At 40.6% G+C, this 23,924-nt stretch overlaps 2 protein-coding genes across 6 annotated transcripts in view; one reads left to right on the top strand and one right to left on the bottom strand.

The window, feature by feature from the left end:
• The window catches only part of LOC145501186 (uncharacterized), a 32,455-nt gene that overhangs the window by 6,443 nt on the left and 2,088 nt on the right, over positions 1-23,924 (top strand). For 4 of the 5 annotated variants that reach the window (XM_081480723.1, XM_081480715.1, XM_081480716.1 and 1 more), the window contains 3 exons: positions 6,198-6,278; positions 9,263-9,345; positions 15,235-19,207. In XM_081480723.1, the coding sequence (XP_081336849.1) occupies positions 15,267-19,207 (3,941 nt within the window). In that variant the 5' untranslated portion in view covers positions 6,198-6,278; positions 9,263-9,345; positions 15,235-15,266. The other variant, XM_081480736.1, reaches the window with a different exon arrangement.
• On the bottom strand, positions 883-5,360 carry LOC145501338 (uncharacterized). The gene has a single exon (XM_081480832.1). The coding sequence runs from the start codon at positions 5,358-5,360 to the stop codon at positions 3,660-3,662; it is 1,701 nt and encodes a 566-aa protein (XP_081336958.1). The 3' UTR covers positions 883-3,659.

The following is a 23,924-nucleotide window of genomic DNA, read 5'->3' as shown; positions in this document are numbered from 1 at the left end:
AACAGATTCCTCCATTGCCGGTCCAATATTCTCTCGATATTGTACCGGACATTGTCCCGAATGATCCCTGATGACCTTTCTTGAAGATTTTTTGGTTGTTTTATGGCTTACGGCTCTAAAAGAACCTGATTATCTTAAACATAAAACATTCTTTTTCTTCCAACTCTCTTTCCCTTCTGTGGTTCAATTTTTAACATCACACGTGAGTATACGCCTTGTCGGCTTCCAATCAGAATACCGCGCTTTTTTCCAGTCCATGATCGTGGCATTATTCTCTAAACATCAGTCGTGTAATAATTTTTTTAATTAACCAAGCTTGCTCGGGACCGTACTGAGAGATATCGGAATTGTACGGACTTCGCTGCGCTCTATCCGTACTGTCAAGACATCGCGTTCCGGCCGATAATTTTTTCGCGCCCGATAATATCTTCATACTGGCATCCCTTCGGCTAAATTTTTCATTTTTAAGCCCTTGAAATGCTGAAGACTAAGCTTCTGGAACATTTTCTCGAGATATTTTGAAGGGCACTCACATACCTGAATGACAGTTTTCCCCCTCACTTTTGTACAGTTGAACTAGTACAATCCATGCCCCATCCTTTTGTATACCTGCATCCCGAAAGAGGTGCCCCTTTTGGCCCTTTCTGATGGGTTCAGTCCCACTCCACAGTTGAATCTGGAAGATTTCTTCAGCGATATCAGTGAATAGATGAACCTATTTCTTCGACTATCAGTAAATTCTTCAGATTTCGGATCTCAGCCAACAGTTAAAAAATTTGACACAAGTAAAGGTTCGATGCAATTCTCAGCTTTCAGTGAAACTCCGTCCAGACCGTCTTCTTGTTTCCAAAAGTGTTCAAACTTTCGTCACAGTTAAATCTATCAGTTATACAGAATGTGATGAATCGGTATTTGAACTAATTAGAACACTCTTGTTCGTTTCCTCAGTGAAATCACACAGATCCAACCATGTTTTACAACAATTGGTCACGTGACCAACTGTTAAGAAAGAATGTTCAGTGTTGACTTTTTCCTTTTCATTCTATCTCTCTATCTTTTTATCAGAGATTAAACCTATCTTTGGGCGAACTTCAAAAAAGGTCGCTAAAGCCATTAGTATCTTGTACTGCAAGGGAACTACAGGGCATGAATGTTCGCGGCCCTTCTAAAGCTGATTAACGCAAATATAATCCGGGATTTAGGTTTAAAAGAGTTTTTCACTGACTCATTGTAAGTCAACAGTTTTGAAGAAATGGTATCAACTTAAACCGAGTCAATCCGGCACAAGCCACTCACTGACTCAAATAAATTCTGGGTTCTTCCAACCATTGCCGAAGACTTGTACATCCCTTATCAGTGAAAGGGCCACAGAGAACAAGTGGTCATGCGTCATCACATGCCCGAGTGTCTGCCGAACGGGCGTGTGACCCAAACGTGAGCCTGCCTGCAGGGTTTATCTCATAAGTAGCTTTCCCCATGTTATTTGTTCTTCTTTAAGTAAACAAGCCGGCGGGGAAACGTCTGTGTTCAGGTGATGGCAGTTGATGATAATGCCAGTTTCCAAGGCAAACCGGTAACGTCGTCCTATCCATTGAGCCCGGAATTGAACTGTCACCGCTGAAGTTCCGTTACCGCTTTTTGGAGGCGCTTATTCGGGAGAGTCCCTTTTACGAGTAATAAAAGGCAAGTGCGAAGAGCCGACGAGAGAAAGTCGCGAGCGAGACGAATTCATTCACCCTACTTTATTTGTTTTTTTGGACGACTCCATAATAAGCTTCTGAGCTTTATAAAGGTTGTGTCTGTCTGTCTGTCTATCCACAGTAACTGCCATTAACAGACATGTCACGCAAGTGACGTGACTCGTAAAAACGGACCTTTCTACTGATGTCACGCAATTTCAACAATTCTTCGTATCTTTAATATAAACGTAAAACTACCTGGATAGATAAATTCATCCTGGTGAATTTAATAAATATGCGAAGTTTCATAAGATTCCGTTGCAAACTCGTGAAAATATCGGACCCAACATAACCAATTTTTACAAAGAATTGTATGCCAGGCGTGAAAGCGTGACATCTGTAAAAAGGTCCATTTTACCTGCCTTCCTTCTTTTGTCGCTTTGCATTATGGGATGACATTTCAATGAAGTTTTAATTCAGTTCCAGCCCTCTCTCTGTCATAACGTTTTTAACGTTGCTTACCAAAGAACCAAATGCCTGGTAGAGGCCAATGCATACATGTATGTTTATCGCAGTATGTCTATTGATGGCGAATACATGTAACAGGTACATTTTATTATTTTCTAGGAATATCTTACATGTGTCAGTTATTTCCTAATCTAAATAACATGGGTTATCCTGACAAGACAGCATTCGTTATACAGGAGATACATATATATGTAACTGGGCAAAGTATCAGATACAGTTGTGCTCAAAAGGCCACTGAATGATAGGTGACTTCTTGCTTAACAGAAGGGCAGATTCACGCCCCTTCAGAGGACGATTTTTGGTTTGCATCTGATCAGTAACACATACAATGCATAATAAAGAAAATATAATACACCTCTTTAGGTAGAATAAACACGACATGTATAATACATTTAAAAGAGTCTATATTCTAGAGAAAGGAAATACTTGCAAACAAAATAACCAAGCTATTAAAATGTGTTCAGATTTTAGTTTCTTGTGTGCAATTCACATTTTGTGTGTAACTGATTAGATGCAAACCAAAAACCTTTATAGCTAACTGCATTAGCTGTAATTACTGTAGATTAAATTTCTACTCATAATATCAAAACATAGATGCACAAAAAGGAAATAATCACCAAAGGAAACCTCATTTTACAATCCCCCAATATATTTCTTCATCTAAAAATATCTGAAAATTCACTATCCAATTATGCATTTCATGCTAAGTTTCACAATACATGATTTGAAAAGTAATGTTTATTTTTTAGGTGGTATTTAACATGGAATTCATGATCCTTTAATACATTGTATTTGGACATTAGTGAATTTTATCAAACAAAAATCAATGTACAATGTAATTTCATCCCTAACTGCTGTTTCACTGCTGCATGGTCTAGCAAACAGCATATAAAATTCTTCACCAAACCAGAATTGCAACAGGGCTGTCATTAAAGACTGTAAACCATGACACCTGTTACGGCTGAGTATGCTTGATTTTCCCTTGATGCTTTGGGTTAAATTGCCTGTTGTTGAAAGAATTCACCCACAAAGACACAAGTTTGCTATGGGTGTGGAGAACAAGGCTACAGGTAACTCAAAACTTAATGACAGCCCTGTGCACTGCATCAATAAATCATTAAAACTAGTACAAACTCTATTGTGAAGTTTATATGAAATAATTCATATATGAACTGCGGTTGTAGGTGAAAGTGAAGAATATTTCACTCCTCACGGGAAGATATGAACTCAACTAATTGACCTTGCTCCCAATGTGTGGCTTCATAGCTCAGTTGGTAGAGCATCGCACCGGTATCGCGGAGGTCACGGGTTCGAATCCCGTTGAAGCCCTGATTTTTTCAGGCTTCTTCTTTCCAATTGCTTAAATTGGAAAATTAACTGCGATGATCATTCTTCACCTTTAGTACAAACTCTGTTTAATTCATTTTTACATTTGCAAACAAACTTTCAGCATCAAGAGTAAGTCAGCATCTCTATGTTCTTTTTGTCATCATCAATTTCAAAACAAACCAGCAGATTCTTGTAATTCTTTGTGAATGCTAGCTGTAATGGAATGTGTTCAGTTCGGAAACAATGCAGTAGACGCCCATCTTGACTGTAAATCTGTATTGTGGAATTTCCACGGTCACTCACAGCAAGGCTTCCATTAGTATAATCAGCTGCAATACTACACGGATGCTCCAGGCGACCCTTTCCAATTTCTTCAAGAAAATCTCCACTTTTATCAAAAACCATAATGCATTCACCACCATGATCCACCACAAAGAATTTGCCATTCAGAAACACTGCCTTTTCTGGAGACGATAGTCTGTCATCTCCAAATGACAACGTTAGTTTCCCTGAGGGATTGTAGACAAGAATGTGGGGCATGGTGTCCTCTTGCGTTTCCGCATAGCATGGGCTGGATGAGATGATAAAACGTCCATGAATATCAACAGATAAAGATGTAAACTTGACATTTTCTTTAGGAGCAGTCACAAATTTTTTCCTGAAGTTTCCATTCATGTCATAATGTAAAACACGGTTGCTTTCTCGATTTAAAACGACTATCTCGTCGTCATTTGAAACTCCAATGTCCCACAGATCACCATACATGATGCGGAATTTCTTCAAGGGTTCTCCCTCCTCATTAAAGATGTGAACATGTTTCATTTCCTCATCTAGTGCCACAAAATGACCAGAACTTCTGGACACTGCCACAGAAAAGGGGGTAAAATTTGCTACACCAAGAGAAGAGCTGTCCACAGTTTGAATCAATGATCCACACATTGAGTAGTCTATGCTTTTCTGAATAATGGGTGTGCCTATACACAAACCCGAGAAAGCAGAAGCTGTAGGGATGTCTTCAGGTACTGATGCAGAGTCTGTATTTATGGTAAGGTTACCTAACAAACACTTCTCCTGAATGAACTTGTCAACAGATTCTGTGTTTGCCAGTGAAACATCAAATGGATTGGTAAATTCACAGTTTGCCCAAAAAATCCGTGATTCCAAAGACTCGGAGAATTCGTTTAACTCCTCGATCAAGGCTTCTTTGAGATCTTTAAGATCACTGACTACACCATTTTGCAGAATGTCTTCTACAGTTTGGATACAACTGGAGGCATTTTCACATAACCCTGAGGTGTTGGATTTATGCATTTCAAACGTTCCTTCGTTGCGATTCTGACTCAGTTTCTGATCTATCTCACAGAGCATCTGTGTTTCTTGTTCTCGCACCATGGTGACAACATTTTCTGCCATCGATTTTATATTCTGCTTGATCTGTTCAGCTTGGCTTCTGGAAGTCTCGTAACGATCTTCCATTTCTTTCAGAGCGGTTTCAGCGCCTTCTAATTTACCTTTACAGTTTTTCAGGGCTTCTTTGATAGCTTCTTTTTCCTTTCGTCCAGGCGTGCGCTCTATCAAACGAACCAGCAGATGATTCTTTGGGAAAGCAGCGACTCCGCCATTCGGAATCACAGACTCAATTCGACACACTGGGCACTCGATCGAACTCTGCCTCTTCTTCACCATCCCCTCAAGACAATGTTGACACACGTTATGAGCACAGTTTGGAAGACATTTAGGCTCTTCAAAATCGTCCAAACAGACGGGACAACTGATTTCATGTTCGACTGCTGCTACCACATCATTCTGTATCGAAGCCGCCATTTTCAGTTTGCTTTGTCTGATTATCCGAGAACACGCCACACGTGATCAGGATTCCAGAGGCCGCGATCCTTTTGGCCAGCACCTTGAGATTATAGAGCGCTTTTGGTAAGGGGAGAGGTGGGGAGAATTACAAGGAGACCAGGAGTTCTCGAACATTTGGAAATGGCTCCTTCGGCCTCGACGCAGGCTGCAGTCTTAAAAGAAACTTGACAAAAAAGAGGAAATGAACGTTGAAACTAACCTTGGAACATAACACGTGTTTCAAAGGAACTGTAAAAAATCGACTATTTAATCTAGATCCCCGGTTCTAGATCATCATCGTCTCATGTTCTAAGAAAGCTTACGAATTTTGCAGTGTTCCAATTGTTCACATATGAGAAAAGATTGCAGAAGCTTTATTGTGCTGTTGTAAATGCATCGATATCTCCAAAAGCGTACGTGGATCCATTCATTGAATATAGCGAATATTACCATATATTGTCGAGTGTCGAGAAGTACGGCCGAAACTTTATAGACTCTTTATAACGATGGCAAGCAAACCTAGAACTAAATAGTCTTCATGTTACTCCAGGAACAGAGAGTGGAGGAAAAGCGGGAAATCGAAAGCGAAATACGATCATGAGGAATCTGGGGCGACTAACAATTTCATTCCCCCACCCTCCCCTTGCCAAGTGTTGTACCTGGATTCCCACCCCTCCCTCACTTTTGCGCTCTCAAACCGCAAGAATTTATTACCAATGAAATCTGCTGTCTCCTTGGCTTTAGCTAGCGATGTACAGCCTGTTTCAAGTGGTTACCGAACTGAAGAAGAATGTCATGTCCGATTTCTCATTTCAGGACTGACTCATGAACTTGATATAGAGAACGACATTACGAAACAACTTCCGTCTTCGGCTTCCATTTTGGAACACAGCGCAGGTAAGAATTGTAAAATGCGTCATGGTCTGTATTAGTTATATTATCTGTTACAGTGTATTGGTATACAGCATTACTAATGAAACGCGGATACTTCAGCGAACAGTCAATCTAGGCTCGAAAAAGATTAATGCAATACTGCCTTTATATATGGTTGCCTTTAAAGCTTCCGATTTACCGTCGCAACCGTCATTAAACAAACAGAACGTGAAAGATAGTGTCTTGGTGAATTGCTTATCAGTCAAAATGTCGGTAATATATTTGTCTGTAAGCTGCCAAGCACATCTAGATATCGAAGATATCATATTCATATTTGCAAAATCAACAGACTAACGAATAGCATTTTCTACAGCAATTTTATATAGATTATTACTTTATTTGGTGTTTTCTAGTCCATCGACAGTTCCATCAGTGAAATCTGTTGTTAGTTTACATACTTTGAGTATTTCAAGACTCATTTTGACCAACCCTGTTTACCCTTATTCAGAAATGAGGGCCACAGTTACCATCAGAAATATTTCGGTCGTCACCAGCTGGCGTCACTGTAAGTGACGCCAGAGCGATAGGCTATCCATCGGACTTTTAAGCTCTGGATATATTTTTATTGGCTGCTTCAACGGTCTAATGACCCGCTGTGATCACCAAAGAAAAATCGGTCCTTGCTTTAAAACGTTGCCTTGTCTGGGTTATGGCAACGTTCTATGCACTAATGCAGTTTCGTTTGTCGTTTTGAGAATATCGGCACTAACTCGCAAAGCGGAAACGGTCTGTTAGGAAGCTTATTGATACAGTTGAGTACCTCTCGAAATATGCAAATTTGGAAAGTGCTAAGGTGTAATTGGAATTCACGCAAGAATACGTAACCGGAGATAGTTGTCTGTTTAAGAATATATGCAATTTGAAGAGTGTCTTATGTCGCTCAGTTCCGTGTGGACGAAAAGTGAGTGTAAACGAATAAGAAATATGCGTACACGGAGGTACCGTCCATGTGTGAACATACAGTCTTAGATTTGCTAGCTTAAACGTCGCCAGTGATTCTGGTCTGTGGCCTTATCCTGATTGTCCACTTTGTGCCACAGTGCACATAGGGCCGTAACATCTCTGCACGTCAGTCTGTCCCTAGCTCTGTGTTCTGCCGCAATCCATGAGTTGCAACCCTGCTTGACTTTTTCTGTTGTCGCAGTTATTCGCGACGTTTCACGAAGTCGTCCTCTTAGGCCTAATATGTCACTTGCATACTTCCTCATTTCAGAGGTAACTTGAGCTGTTTTACCAACTTGATTTAGGGTACGGACATTTCATGTTGCGATCTTGACTTGCACTTTTGGGGTAGCAAGTGACCATCTCGGATGCAAGGCTCCCTTTCGGCTTTGACCCCGTCTCGTCATGATATGACGATCTGAGTTTTCTCAACCAAAGTATGGGTCCTCATGAGCGTGTGGCTTAATAGGGTCTCATCAAATATATTGTTAATTTCTTTTTATTTATTGCTTTGTTAAGTGTATTGATTGCGTTTACTCGGGCCTCGTCAACATTACGCCGGAGGAATTTGAAAACGGTGGTTTCACTTTGAAAACGCATCAAATGTTTTCCGTCCACACTACACTGGAGGAACTTGAAAACACAACAATCACTCGTCATTTTGGATTCGTGTTTAAGGAAAACTCGGTCAGGGAAATCACACGATTAACGTGATGCCATCGTTTTTTTTTTTCTTCTTCTTTTTCTTTAAAAGTGCTTTTCGTCCACACCACAAAAACGAAACGCCGGCGTTTTTAAATTCTTCTGGTTTCAAGAGCGTTTTCGAAAAGTTCTGTTTTCATGACATAATAGTGTGGATGCCTGAATGGTAGGCCTAATTTCTCCGGCGTAATGTGGACGGGCTTCGTCAGTACTGTGCCGAAACTCGACTTCGTCACCTATGTCGGATTTCGAATCTATAGTCGATTTCAAAGAAGAATCTCACAATCGCTTTTATATCGTGTGTTTGTTTGAATTCGTACCTAGTTACCGTTATCGACGTTCATTTAGAAATGAATGAAAGGTGAAGAATACTGCGGAAATTGACGTGAAATATTTTTCTTTTCAGCGCCCTTCAATGTAATTTTGATGAATGTATTATTTATGGTTTCCTCTTCCCTCCTGCTGAGACAACATGAACTACTCAGAACAAGAAACGTTGAACTGCCATTATCCATAGCACCTTTGGAAATTGTCGCATGCCTACATGTAGTTCTCGAACAAGCTGTAGACAGGAGGACCTAGGGGGAAAGATTTGACTACTGAAACTGCTTTCATAGCGCTTTGGTAAGGGGAGGGGTGGGGAGAGTTACGAGGGTGAAGTCTTAAAAGAAACTGTTGACCAAACAGAGGAAATGAACGTTGAAACTAACCTTGGAACGTAATACATGTTTCAAAAGAATTGTAAACAATCGACTATAATCTGGATTCCCGGGTCTAGATCATCATCTTCTCATGTTCTAAATAAGCTCAAGAATTTTGCAGTGTTCCAGTTGTTCACATACGTGAAAAGATTGCAGAAGCTTTATTGTGCTGTTGTAAATTCATTGATATCTCCAAAAGCGTACGTGGATCCATTCATTGAGTATAGCGAATATTACCATATATTGTCGAGTGGCGAGAAATACGGCCGAAGCTTTATAGACTCTTTATAACGATGGCAAGCAAACCTAGAACTAAATAGTCTTCATGTTACTCCAGGAACAGAGAGTGGAGGAAAAGTGGGAAATCGAAAGCGAAATACGATCATGAGAAATCTGGGGCGACTAACAATTTCATTCCCCCATCCTCCCCTTGCCAAGTGTTGTACCTGGATTCCCACCCCTCCCTCACTTTTGCGCTCTCAAACCGCAAGAATTTATTACCAGTGAAATCTGCTGTCTCCTTGGCTTTAGCTAGCGATGTATAGCCTGTTTCAAGTGGTTACCGAACTGAAGAAGAATGTCATGTCCGATTTCTCATTTCAGGACTGACTTACATGAACTTGATGTAAAGAACGACATTACGAAACAACTTCCGTCTTCGGCTTCCATTTTGGAACACAGCGCAGGTAAGAACTGTAAAATGCGTCATGGTCTGTATTAGTTATGTTTCATGTTACAGTGTATTGGTATACAGCATTACTAATGAAACGTGGATACTTCAGCGAACAGTCAATCTAGGTTTGAAAAAGATTAATGCAATACTGCCTTTGTATATGGTTGCCTTTAAAGCTTCCGATATACTGTCGCAACCGTCATTAAACAAACAAAACGTGAAAGTTAGTGTCTTAGTGAATTGCTTATCAGTCAGAATGTCGGTAATTGTACCCATATTTATATATATTTGGTTGTAAGCTGCCAAGCACATCTAGATATCGACGATATCACATTCATATTTGCGAAATCACTGAACAGACTAACGAGTAGCGATTTTATATAGATTATTAATTTAGTTGGTTTTTTTTCATCAGTGGATCGCATTTTAGCATAATTTTGTATCTGGATTCATTTCAGGAGTTTTTTTCTCATTCAGCTCTAGAGCTGCGATTTTAAAGTTTCAATAAGCTATCTACAGTGGCGGATCCAGACTGCCCTAGATCCGCCACTGATTCTTTCTATCTAGTCCAACGACAGCTCCATCAGTGAAATCTGTTGTTAGTTTACATACTTTGAGTATTTCAAGACTCATTTTGACCAACCCTGTTTACCCTTATTCAGAAATGAGGGTCGTTAACATCAGAAATATTTCGGTTATGACCAGCTGGCGTCACTTCGTGTAAGTTCTATTAAAAGAGGCCTCTGCATGCTGCTTGTAAATCAAAATAACTTCAAAACATGCGCACTCTGATCTAGTCGCAACTAAAGCAAAGAATGCATAAATTAAACTGAATGAAAAATGTTTGTGATATTTGCTGGCATCATTTGTTCAGGAGAGAAAATGATTGGTGTGTCAGGAGTGTTGAGTTAGGCTATCCATCGGACTTTCAAGCTCTGGATTTATTTTTTATTGGCTGCTTTAACGGTCTTATAACCCGCCGAAGAAAAATCGGTCCTTGTTTTAAAACGTTGCCTTGTCTGGGTTATGGCAACGCTCTATGTCATACAGTTTCGTTTGTCGTTTTGCGTTAACTGAATTACACTGAGCAATGTCTGTTGAAAACACAATTGTATTGCGCTTGAGAATATTGACGGTGTAACTCATAAAGCGGAAACTGTCTGTAAGGTAGCTTGTGATAAGTTGAGTTACTCGAAATATGCAAATTTCCAAAGTGCTTATGTGCCGATCAATTCGAAGCTTCAACTCCACCACCCCCCCCCCCCCCCCCCGCAAGAGTAACCCACAGGCATTTGACGCAAGAGGCCTTCCCGGAGGTGGGGTATATGAACCTTGCCTGGGTAGGGTGGGCAATTTGAGCCGGAAGTGTCAAGTCTTTCCAGTGGAATACGCGTGGTTGGAAAGGAAATCATTTTTGAAGGTATGTTTAAAAGCTAGAATGTATTTGAGTTGTGTGATTTTTAGGTTTTAAAGCTTGAATCACAAATCAATTGCTGGTCAGTGTGTAGAAAGTCACGGTCGCTGATCTTGCCTTGATAAAATTATTGTTCTCCGCAGAACATGAACTGGTATTGAATAGTGAATGAACAAACGCTGTAAAATGTACGACAACCTCTCTCAAACATTATTATATATAACTCATTCGAAGGTATCGCATTCAGTTGCAAAACGCGTCTAGAATCATAAAATTTTTCACACCGTGGAATGACGTTTGCAAGTGAAAAACCCAACAGTGGCGTCAAAAACTAATACGCGGCTTTGCTAAATTTTACAGCATTCGTTGATCACACAAGGAATCCTTCAATTAAAAATTGTTCAAAAGTAAATCTGCAATCAAAATCCGGCACTTGGGTAGGGCATTTGAACGCAATCTTGGCTCATGGGGGAGGGGGGGGGGGAATTTAAACGAACCAATCTTCAAGAGTTCAAATGCCCGCGGGGTTCTCCGGGGGATGTTGAAGCTTGAAATTGATCGACGCATAAGGTATTGGAATTCACGCAAGAATACATAACCGGAGATAGTTCTCACAATAGGAATTTGTGCACTTTGAAGAGTGTCTTTTATGTCGTTTGTGTGCGGACAAAAAATGCATATAAATTTATAGAAAATATGCGAATAAAGGAAGTACCGTTTATGTGTGAAAATAGTCTTAGATTTGCTAGCTTACAGGTCACCAGTAGCCTGCAGTGCAGGCGTCTTATTGGGGCGAGTTAGCGTTACAACCTTGCGACCGCCTTTTCAGACCGCCATGTTAGACCGCCATGTTAGACGGTGGGGGATGGGGGAGGGGAAAAATGAGAAGACGCCTGCCCGAAAAGCCCGTTAAAATGCGAAACACCTCCTGATTAGTTGCGCTTCACTGCATTTCCGGAAATGAGCGGGTAACCAATCAAAATGAGGTTTTCTCGACACCGGAAGTCTCACAAGGGTACACACCACGAGAAGTTTGTGCCAAGCCGCAGGATGTCTTGCATTCTCACAGAGGTACGTGTTGCGCTAGCGACTTCAGACGTACAGAGTATTTTAGAAATACCGGCAACTGATGAGATCCACATGGAGGATCGAAACCATGTTTTTGCCTGAACTAAGCCGAACAGTGGCATATAAAACACGCAAAACAGTTAACAGGACTTGCGCGTAAACAGCTACATTTGAATCATGTGGTGCCAGAACAGCCAAAGGAGGAATAAACCTATACATCGAGCAAGAGAAACATAAGCTCGATCAGATAGCTGCAAGAAACATAAGAATGTCTCTAGACAAACGTATAGCTTTCTCAAAGTAAAGCTACAGCGTCTCCGAAGGAAATCGCACGAGAACAAATATGATATCCGTGATAAGGATCTACCTACTGTGCTTGTAAACAGTTCTAGTCACAGCCGGGCCCGGTGTCACAATATAGAATGCAAGTAAGCAACATGTTCACGGTAAATTTCATATTTTGTCCCTCAAAAGCAAATTCATGGAGACTTAAAAGCATATCTTGCAATAGAAATGAGCCTAAACAATGCATAAACACATGGCAAATTACAGAGGTGTCAAACTCAACGAGTCGACATGCAGATAACAGCGCAAACCATGCAGACCTATGACTTATAAAAATTTGCCATAGCACGATCTAACGGCTCAACTCCGCTTAAAATTCCTCCTTATTGCACAACATGAAGTGCCCTTCATGAACACGAGTGAATCGACAAGAAAGGTCGAGTGACCGAACAGAGAACGGCAAATGTGCAAATGTCACGAACCGTAGAAGTCGTGTAGGCTAGTCAACCCCATTTTACGTAAATATTAAGCTTTTCCCAAAGCCAGTGGGTAGCACTGCCAACAGATCTTTTCCGGATACCAGCGTGGAAATTGCGTCTTTTTGCTCCGTTCGTAATTCGCGAGACATTCCAAGTTCACATAAACGCTTGAGAGATTCCTCGAGAGCGGAATCGAAACTAACAATATCACTTTCGACAGAGTTTTCTTACCCGCACGAACGAAACGAAACTGACTGACAGACAATTGACAGGCAGGGTCAAGCCGCACCAATCAGAAACTCCGTTCGTGGACGAACGGAGTTTCCTAAAAGAACAATGACCTCGGGCAGGCGAGATTTTCTTCGCTCCACCCTTCCCCTATCCTTCCTCTTGCCTATCATTCACCCCCTTGGTAAAACTTTCTTTCTCTCCCCAGTCTTCCACTGCATGAAAAATTCAAGATGGCGGCTAAACTTTTTACGATGTGAGCGCTCGCTCGAAAAAATCTCGCCTGCTCTGCAGGCTAGGTCACCAGTGATTCTGGTCTGTGGCCTTATACTAACTGTCCCCTTCGTGCCACGAGACACATAGGGCCGCAACGTGTTCTCTCCACCTCAACCTTTCCCCATTCTCAGAGACCCAGGAACTGCTAGTCGGTACGATGCGATATTTTCGGTATGCGGGATTTGCTTTTTTTCGTGGAGTGGGAAGCGGGAATTTCAATTACGAGCAAGGGCGGGATTTCATGTTTTTATGGGGTTGGGATGCAAAATGAGCGGGATACGGCAATTCAGTTCTTACGTGACCTCATAAATTGACCAGCGCAAAAACCGCAAGCTGGCAGAAACGAATCTTTTGTACGTATAGCTGTGTCAGGTTTCAAGTAATGAATAGCAACGGCTCTGTACTCTGTCAGGTTCTATCAAACGTATCCATTATAGCTTGACTACGCTAGTATCATCAAACTGAATGAGGTCTTTGAGTCGTGATGATTTCTGTTGGCCTCTAACATCAATGACATCTGTCCTTTTCCCACATTTCCGACGCTTGCATCTGTAATCTTGACCCCTCGATCCTTTTTAGTTTTTCTAGTCTTTCGACCTTTTCCCGAGTGCTTGGCTTGGTTTGGCCAGTATGGCCACACCGAATGGCGATGATAGTGACTTGCCGAACGAAGTATGCAACATTATAAATCATTGAGTCGCCATATATTACGAAAAGGTTGCGTGCGGGAATGCCTTCCTTCAGAAAGAAAAGTTCCGAGGCCAGATTTCGAGGAAAGTGAAGACGTTGAAAGCTTTGAAAAAAACTGGCCTTGAATATGAGAGTGAACAATCTTTTTCTTTTAATGGTAGGTGGACAAAAAAAAAAAAAAAAACAGTAAACCGTTTACAGAAAGAAACGTTACAATCATTTGTGCTTACTAATTTTATCTGCTACCCATTGAATAAAGGTAAGCCTTTAGACCTTTTATGATCATTTGCGCCATATCTATTTTTAAAAAGTTTCTGTGTTAATTATTGACTTATTAATTAAAAAATTAATAATTATCGCAGAAACGGCTTTGAAAAGTGGGCTGGATTAACTGAGAAAATAGGCGGGAAAGCGGGATCTGAGAACCCTATTGTGGACTCTCCGTTAATACGGCCAGCCGCTTCATTCTGAAGTCCTAACCTGTATTATCCTTTATAATTTTACCCCGTTCATTCGGCCACTTAAAACAGTTATGTTCGTCTTTCGATTGTTAGTATTGTACGTACTGATCGAAGTTTCAATTTTTTAAAATTATATCTGCATTCCCGGTGCTTATTAAAGAACAGTTGTTTAGAAGTGCGATTGTGATATATCACTCAGTTTTTACCATTCATGAAATTTGACCCTACCCCGTTATTAGCTAGTACAGGGCTACCCCGTTAAAACGACCACAATTTCACGGCCCGTCGGTGACCGTATTAACGGGCATTCATTTCATTTTAAACCAGACGGGGGATTATATCCAATAGGGGAGTGGGGGCTTAGTGCTTATAATCGGAAGTAGTATTTTGTTTACCGGCAATTGGGTCTATAACCCAGGGGACTTACAAGCGGCAGTTTACGGACGGTATTCTGCTTAAAACAAGCCGGCTCTCAATAGGATTGAAGTTGTTTATCGAACGTCCCATAATGTTCACACCTGACTAAAAGGAGTTGATAATGATTAAAGATTGTTTATGAAACTAGCACTGGGAGGAAGTAGTTATTTTTATCGCTCAGAAAATTATAGCACTAATGTTTGCGATGAAGCCCGTCGCGCACGTCATCGCGAGTGTCTTAACTTGTAATGTATTCAAACTTTCACATCAAAATATTCATGAGGGACGAAAAGAACAGCTATGAAAACTTGGTCTGAGATAAAAACCGAGCCCTTCTACACGGATCAAGTGGTTGCTCTCACAAGGTCACGTGAATGACTCGATAATCTTTAAAAGAACAATAGACCTAGCAACAGAAACAATGCCCCTAGCCTCTCGTTCAAACGTCCAGACGCTGCAATTCCCCCTTTTAAAAACGAAGAACATACAGTTCACCTCCTGCTAACAAGGGGCACCAAACTTTGCAAAAAGTTAATGGTTTTAGACCTACGTTAACAATGATTTGCTTTAATGTTACATTTAAGGTTAGGCTGTCAGACTGACATTTGCAATTCTAATGGCTGACGTAGACGAGATTCTTCAAGTTCTCTTTGTCGGTATTGCGGTGGCATCGATTTTGCTTCAGACACGTCGATTCATGAAGGCCATTGAGCTGCTCAGTGAGTGTTTGGTTCTTCTAAAGAAGCATTCTTTGAAATTAAAAAAAGACAAACTGAACGAACTTTTCGCGCTGGTCTATGACCGGCAATTTAATCTTTACTGTCTTGTTGGTGACTACAAAAATGCAATCCAGAGTGGTGAGGAAGCACTTTGTCTATTTCGCGAAAATGGCGACTATGGAGGTGAAGCCGTGTTGCTCAACAAAATGGGAGATGTATACCTATCGATCGGCGAGAACGGAAAAGCCAAAGAAAGTTTCGAGAAAGCACGGACCTACTACCTTAACGAGGTGTCAAGGCTTCAGCAAGGAGAACATTTGAAAAGAACGTTTGCAACACTTCTTTGCAACCTAGGAGAGTATTCAATACCCTTATACGAATTTACCAGTGCCAAGGACTATTTTGAACAAGCTCTGGCAATCTGGGAAGAAATTGGTGATAGACAGGGAAAAGAAAGAGCACTAAGCTTTTTATCTGAGCTTAACTACCTGGTCAGCGACAGCAAAAAAGCCGCCCAAAACGAGGAACAAGCAATTCCAGTATACCAAACTGGTGGTAGCGAAAGCGGAGCTGGATTGCTGATTGGCAAAATTGACGATGTGTGTCAGTCGACTGGCGAACAGGTGGAAGTCAAAGAAAGCTACGAGGAGGCAGTCTCGTATATCTTTAATGAAATGATGAATGTTTATGAAGTTCTATTTCTTGATCAAAGAGAAAATTTTGAAAGATTACTATCGGAAGCAAACACTCAAGGGAAAGAAACGATAGCAGGATTTCTTTATCGATCAGGTACTGTATCTTTGTCACGTTTCGAATACCCAAAAGCTAAGGACTATTTAGAAAGAGCTCGTGAAGTCTTCAGAGAAACTGGAAATAGAAAGAACGAACCACAAGTACTCATCGCTCTCGGCAATCTGTACAAGGAAAATGAAGAATACGAACAGGCAAAAATACATTATGAAGAGGCGATGGTGATCGCAGAAGACGTCGGCGAGACGTTTGACAAAGGAGTGGCATACGGCAAGCTCGGGACATTATGTGACATCAGGGGTGAATATGCCAAAGCCAAAGAATTGCACATGAAGGCTCTCGAAATTAGTGTGGAACTCGGAGACAAAAAAGGGGAAATCACGGATTACCTAAATTTTGCTAAGGTCCACATTAATTTGAGTGAACGCGATCAAGCTCGGGAATGCTATCGCAAGGCACTGAAGATAAGCAAAGAAATTGGCAGCCAAGAAGCAGAGGCCTCGACATACTTCGATTTGGGAGTTTTTTCATGCAGTCTGAGTGACTATGAAAATGCAGAATTCAACTTGAAAAAGGCACTTGAAATGTACAGGAAAATTGGTGACACAGAGAATGAAGGGTCTTCAATTTGTCAACTTGGATACCTTTACATTTTTGTTGGCAGATACCACGAGGCAATTAAGTGTTACGAAAGAAAGCTTGATATTAGTAAAATCATTGGTGATAAAATAGGTGAAGGGACCGCATACTGTAACCTTGGAACTGCCTATCAAGCCCTTGGAGACTATGGCAAAGCAAAGAAGTGCCATCAACAAGCACTCGATATTACTACGAAAACAAATCACGTACGAGGGCAGGCAATAGACTACGGCAATCTTGGAACTGTCTACCAGCATCTTGGCAATTATGAGGCGGCATACAAGCACCACGAAAAGGCGCTGGAGATTAAGACTCGAATTGATCACAAGGAAGGGCTATCTGCAGAATATCTTAACCTGGGAGTTGTTTGTCAGTATTTTGGGGAATTTGTGAAAGCCAATGAATGTTGCCAAAAAGCCCTTGCCATCGCCAAAAAAATTGGCGACAGAAGAGTTGAAGCAAACATATTATGCAGATTGGGATCTATAGAGCAAACTATTGGCGAACACGAAAGAGCGACAGAGCACTACAAAGAGGCGCTCCAAATCAGCAAAGAAGTCAAAGACATCAGGCAAGAAGGGGAAATAAATTGCAATCTTGGATCTGTTTATCAATCTCTTGGTGACTTAACTACGGCCAAGAGGTATTTGGAAAAGTCATTGGCAATCACCAAGCAAATTGGAAGCAAAGATTCAGAAGGCGCTGTTCTCAATAACCTTGGTGGTTTACATCATTCACTGGGTGCACACGCTGAGGCAAGGGAATGTTACGAGATGTCACTTGCACTCTCAATAGAAACTCGTGACCAAGAGCTAGAAATGACAACGAACAACAACCTCGGGTCGTTGCACTTGTCCGAAAATGAATTCCATAAAGGGTCCGAATGTTTCAAAAGGGCAGTTCGGATCTCTGAACAGATGGGAGACGTGAAAGGGAAAATTAGAAGCTATTGCAATTTAGCAGTGGTTTATATGGTATCAGCTCAAGATATGCCAAAAGCTTTAAAATATCTCTCAGCAAGCATTAAGGCCCTTGAGGAAATGCGAGTATTAGTGGGGGAGAGTGAGTACTACAAGATAGGGCTGGCTGACGAAAATGCTGCTCCTTATCGACTTATGGTTACAGTCTTGTTGAAACTGGAATGCATTGAAATGGCTTTGAACGTATCAGAACTGGAACGTGCCAGATCACTGGCAGAGTCGATGGCAACTAAATATTCCATCGAACAGTTACCCGGTTTTAATCCCAATCGATGGGTAGAGTTCGGGAATTTCATACAAAGGAAATCCTGCACAGGCCTATCATTTTATTTTGTACATGAAAATCTTTTGTGCTGGGTTTTAAAGACTGGCAAGGTAGAAGTTGTGACAAATAAAGGGCTTACGACAGACATCAGACCCCAGGGCGAGTCCATTCAACGCTGGCTGGAGACATTGGCACATCAGACCTACAGAGACTTTTTGCTCTTGCAAGGAGAACGATGTGAAGATCGTTCCTTGTTTCTCTGGGATGACGATGCTGAGGCAAGATCTCCAACACAAGTAAAAGAAACTCCCACCACTTCTCGGGGTAAAGAGCATGAGGAAGAAGGTCAGAAGGATCCGCCAGCCCTTAAAGAGTTGTATAACATGATTATTGCTCCTGTGCGTGAATTTGTGGAGGGATCTGAGATGATCATCGTTCCAGACCGTTCTTTGCACAGAATTCCATTCGCAGCATTAAAGGACGAGAGTGGTGAATATCTCTCTGAAAAGTTTAGAATTCGTATCATTCCTTCTTTGACGACTCTCAAGCTGATCCAAGACAGTCCAGCAACCTATCACAGTCAGAAAGGTGTCCTTATCGTGGGAGATCCTGAAGTAGGCCTAGAAGAATTACCTCCTCTTCCATTTGCCAGAAAGGAAGTAGAAATGATTGGGCAGTTGTTGAATGTTCGTCCCCTGGTTGGAAAACAGGCCACCAAGCGAGCTGTCTTGCAGAAGATACACTCAGTGAGTCTTATTCATGTCGCTGCGCACGGTAATGCAGACAAAGGAGATATCGCCTTAGCCCCTGCCCAGAATATTAAAGGAATACTGAAGAAGGAAGACTTCGTGCTGACAATGTCCGATATCTCAAAAGTTCAGTTACGAGCCAAGCTGGTGGTGCTCAGCTGTTGTCACAGCGGACGCGGCCAAATCAAAGCTGAAGGCGTTGTTGGAATCGCTCGCGCTTTCTTAGGATCTGGTGCACGCTCAGTATTGGTGTCTCTGTGGGATGTGGACGACGAAGCTACGATGGAGTTCATGAAGCAATTCTATGGAAACTTGGTTCGTGGGAAGAGTGCCAGTGAATCTCTTCACGAGACAATGAAATGGATGAGAGAGCACCCACCATTCTGTGAAGTGAGAAAGTGGGCACCATTTATGCTGATTGGAGATGATGTGTCATTTGATTTTGCAGACTCAAAGTAAGTGTGTTGACTAGAGCCTGCGATGCACGGTGATCGAGTTATAGAAACAAGAGTTATATGTGGTGTTAGAGTACGTGAATATCTCTGGAACGAAAAGAGATACTTGAAAATAGTAAACAGCATTTTTCTTCTCGCACAGACTACTTGTTTATGTTTGAAAATGGCGTAGGTAGGAAAGATGCGAATTTCATCATGGTGTTACACACACTGTAATACATATAGTCCGTGTACGGAATTGATAGGATATCTGTTATGCTGTCTATCTACGTTCTAAGAGACTATTGAACAACTATGTGTAGCAGATAGGCTATATTGAAAATAAGGAAAAGATCTATTGAAATCCAATTTAGACGCATCATTAAGCTAAACAACGTAGAATCAGTTACAAAAGCGTTTTTGTGAAATGAAAATGACTAAAGGAAAATGCAAATCTCACAAGAGAGACTGATTGATCCTTTTTCTGAAGGACGGATTTCAAAGAGAAGCAAAAGTTAAGCTTATAATTGTCTTGTACATAGTCCTTGCTTTATCTGGCTTGAAAGAACTTTCCAAGGCTTAGTTACCATTTCCAAGACTGTAATTGTGGACACTCCGAGGTGTCAATACAGCTTATCGTTTTTTAGCGTTTTCGTATCCTTTGTTCTAAAACGCTAGAAAGTTCTGAAAGGATTGACAACCTAGGATTTCACATCTTGTTAAAGTACGTACCGTCACGATTGTCCATGTACTTGTCTCTTCACGTAATGAATCTCGCAGCCTGCGTAGCTCACGAGATTTCACCCAAGAGGTTTATTTTAAAACTTTATTTAAGGTTACCGTATACCTTTAGAGGTGTCTCACGTCCAAGCGATGTAGCGCGTTTGGTTTAAACTGTAGATACCTACACCACTATATGAAATTAAAGCTTATAGAGCTGGCTATCAAATTGTACCAAGAATTTTGGAAATTTTTTATGACCTTTAAATGCGAGCGTCCGATTCACCTTTTGATATCTACAGATCAAAGGGAATTTTGGTTTTCGCTTCATTTAATTTGTCCCTCAGTTTCCGGACCCAAAGCGCCAAAATAACGTGTCTGCTATTTGCCATACTCAATTTCAGTGAAAAGCTACAGAACCATTTTCGAAGTAGGATAAACAAAAATATGGAGTAATCGTAGAAAAATCACTCTCCGAGAAAAATTATTTAGAAATAAAAAAATTCGCAGACAGATTATTGTTGTTTATATGTTAACCTAGCTGCTGTCTAAATTTTTGAGGGCAGACGAACAGATTGCAGGGGAAATGGGAGACACGGTGGCCTCATGATTAGTGCGCTGGTCTCCGGATCGAGCGGTCCGGTTTCGAGCCCTGGCCGGGCACATTGCGTTGTGTTGTTGGGTAAGACACTTTATTTTTTAAAAAGACAAAAATAAATAAATGAACAAAGTGCAAGACATGCTGAAAAAAACTTTAAATTGATGCTTAGTTAAGAAGAGGCATAACATTTTCCCATTTTTTGTAGTGCTTATGGAGCCTGTCATTTCTTTTGGCAATTTTTCTATGTCATAAACTAATTTGATCTATTCAAATAAAACTCTTAACGTTGGTTTAGTTTTGTTCAATTTACATTTATAAATAAAATATTTAGCAATGAGTATTACGTGATTCAAAATAGCAAAATCTTCATTGTCATCAAATACGCCAAACAGAATATTAATTAGTGTTAACGTTTCCATGGATATGTTTTGTTTACTAATCCAAGATGAGAATGCAAGCCAAAAGTTTTTTGTTATATTACGGTGAAAGAGTAAATGCTCGAGGGATTCATCTTCTTTCTGACAAAACGTGCACAAAGGTGATTCTATCATTTTAAAACGGAACAACTTATCATTGGTGTATACGTTATCGTTCAGTATTTTATATTGGAACTCTGATGTTTGTTTCTACTGTGACGGTAAACGGTAAATAATAGATTTTTTTCCAATCAACCACAAGATGGGGATATTTGTTTTTCATCTTTTTTTTTGGCACAGGGAGGAGTTTGCTGTCGTGAAAATTTTCTACTGTTTTGTTTTTAATTCTTTTCTGTTGGATCGCACATCCGGGACAGTGTACATTTGACCATTTGATTGACATTTATCACGTGATTTTGTATATGTATGATTCATTTTTTTCGATAGACATTTCAGAGTAAGAATGAATTCGAAGGCAAACTATATTTGCGATGTTTTATTCACGATATTTACTTTTTAGTTTTAAATTTGTTACACAGTAACTTTGATGTTACTTTGGACAAATCGATTTCAGTTTCATCCAATTCAATATATATTTTATCTCCAAGGAATGATGGATAGAAATGCTGAATTGTTTGTGACTTTTTTATAATAAGTCTCCACGCAATGGGTATAGCATCCACAACGCTTATTAGCTTAAAATATTGAGTTGGGGATAAATTTGCTGCCAATACCTTCGAACTAACGATTGTTATCGGAAATTATTTTTGTCCTTTTAACAAGTTACACTGACAAAATGATTGACAAAAATTGCCTGTAATGGGTTTTTTTTTAGTCGTTTTATTTTCATAGCCTGGGTATCAAGAGATGGTCACATGATAGACATTCATAAGGAAATAGTTTATTGTACTAAAGTTTGTATTAGGTGTTGTTTGTCTTAGCTGTTGACAGTTGACATGTTTCGGGTGTAATTTCCGGAGTACATGTAGGCATCTATGCAGCCATATCTTCAATAGGGGCATTTAGCACCAGGGATTTCATGTTAACGTCAAACGGTCCGCATACGGCAGTTTTTAATAACTGAGGCGTTGGACGTTTGTGATCTCTATGGGCCTGGCTACGAAAACGTGAAAGAATTATTTCATTTTAAGAGGCCGCCATATTGAATTTCGAGACAACAGTAGTGTTTGATTTTCAAATGGCAACAAAAAGTCTTATTTTCACTCAGTGGCTAAAGATTAAATCTAAACTTGTTTTTAAAAGACTGGTTTACATAACTTCAGTTCTTATTCTTGGTTTTCATGTGACGTAGTCATATTCCAAAATTAGAAATTATCCTTCCTTCTGAGGTTTTAGTTTCATCAGATAAAAGGCCCTGTAGGAACGTGACGTTTGGCAATGTTTTAGCTCGACAGAGTTCTTCTTTTTGTAACAGAGCACTCCAAGCTTTTGCGTTGCGTGACATGAAAATGGCGGCCAGAAAAGACTGTCGCGTAGGTCAAAAGACGAGTTATCGCTTTAGTTTTTGTTAAATAAACGGTGCTTGCACTAGAAGAAGCATTTATTTCAATGTGTCGGAGCACTAGAGTAAAAATGTTCGTTTCAATAGCAAAACTCAAGGACGGATGTTTTTGTTATTTTACGGTCGCCATGTTTGTGCCCCTCCGAAGGGCACAAACATGGCGTCTCCATACAAAGCTCTATAAATTTGGATGACACGCTTCTGCGAATAACGGGCGAATGAACAACAGCAGAAACCTGATTCTTGGCGAGGTTGTTTATATAGCAATCATCTATCATATCCTAGATTCTTGAATTTATTTATTGAATGGTTACGATTTTTAGTTTTGATCACATGACTGGTGAAAACCAAGAATTGGTACGAGTAATACACAGAAATTCAGACTAAAAAACAACCAGGTAAAGCCACTTACGGACCTTACATGAAAACCTACTTTTCAGCGTTAAAAACCCGTGTTGAGAACTCCAAACGTTTCCGCAGCACTTAATCACGTGACATCTAGCGGTTTGCCGTTTGAGGTTTCCGCTGAAAACCAGTCGCCACGCGACTACACTGAACACTGAGCGATCCTCACTATTTTTCGGGTTTCTCGGAAACTCTCTCACTCTCTCTCTCTCCCTCTCTCTGTAACTGGGGACAAAGTGACCGCGATCGATAGATACGTGAAGTTCGGATTTGGATTCGGACGCTTTCTACCACAGCTACATCCCTCAAGTTTGGTCAATGCAAACCTTCGGCTGTTCATAAATTCTTCAGAATTCGATGTTTAATAACTAGCAAACTTTTTTTATTATTATTATGTTTGAAATTTACCTGGGAGACTCACAAACGGACTGGAAATCATCTTTAAGACCGTTAACCTTGAACGACAAATTATAAGAGCGACGAATGTCTGCAAATTCTGTTGGCTAAACCTACATGTCAAAATACGTTTGCATGGCAACATCAAAATATACAGACAATATTTCACATCAAAATATTCGCGGCGGATAAAAAGATCAGCTATGAAAGCTTGAGAAACCTAGATTGTTCAGTTTCAGGCCTCAATATTTCGCAGCAGCCAATACTTTCGGATCACGAGGCTTTAGCATAAAACCGAGACATTATACTCAGTAGGTCACCAAAATTAAATAACCTTGCAGACCTGGGATTAAGTTGTATAGGAAGTAGACAACATAACATAGTGAAACCTCTTTACATAGTCCTTTGAAGAATTGGCCTCTCTTCCCTCGTACACCCACACGTTTAAATTGGTGTGTGGAAAACATGGAATCCTGGAAACGGAAACGGAACTGGGACCGGAATCAGACAAATAAAAACTGGAGATGTCTTAAATAATTGCTGTAGCATTTCTGGTTCTGTTTCCGTTTCCGTTTCCGTTTCCGGATTCCATGTTTTCCACACGCTCTTTAAATTCCCCATTATGATGGAAGTTCGTGGTGTTTTCAGCGAGGTGGAAAGAGAAATTGTGAATGTGGA

Source organism: Orbicella franksi, chromosome 1, assembly GCF_964199315.1.
Source record: "Orbicella franksi chromosome 1, jaOrbFran1.1, whole genome shotgun sequence".
NCBI classification, from domain to species: domain Eukaryota; kingdom Metazoa; phylum Cnidaria; class Anthozoa; order Scleractinia; family Merulinidae; genus Orbicella; species Orbicella franksi.
This window is presented reverse-complemented; position numbering and strand designations above follow the sequence as displayed.

Excerpts from the sequence above, each read along its gene's own strand:
- LOC145501338 (XM_081480832.1), bottom strand. The coding sequence starts at position 5,360 with ATGGCGGCTTCGATACAGAATGATGTGGTAGCAGCAGTCGAACATGAA.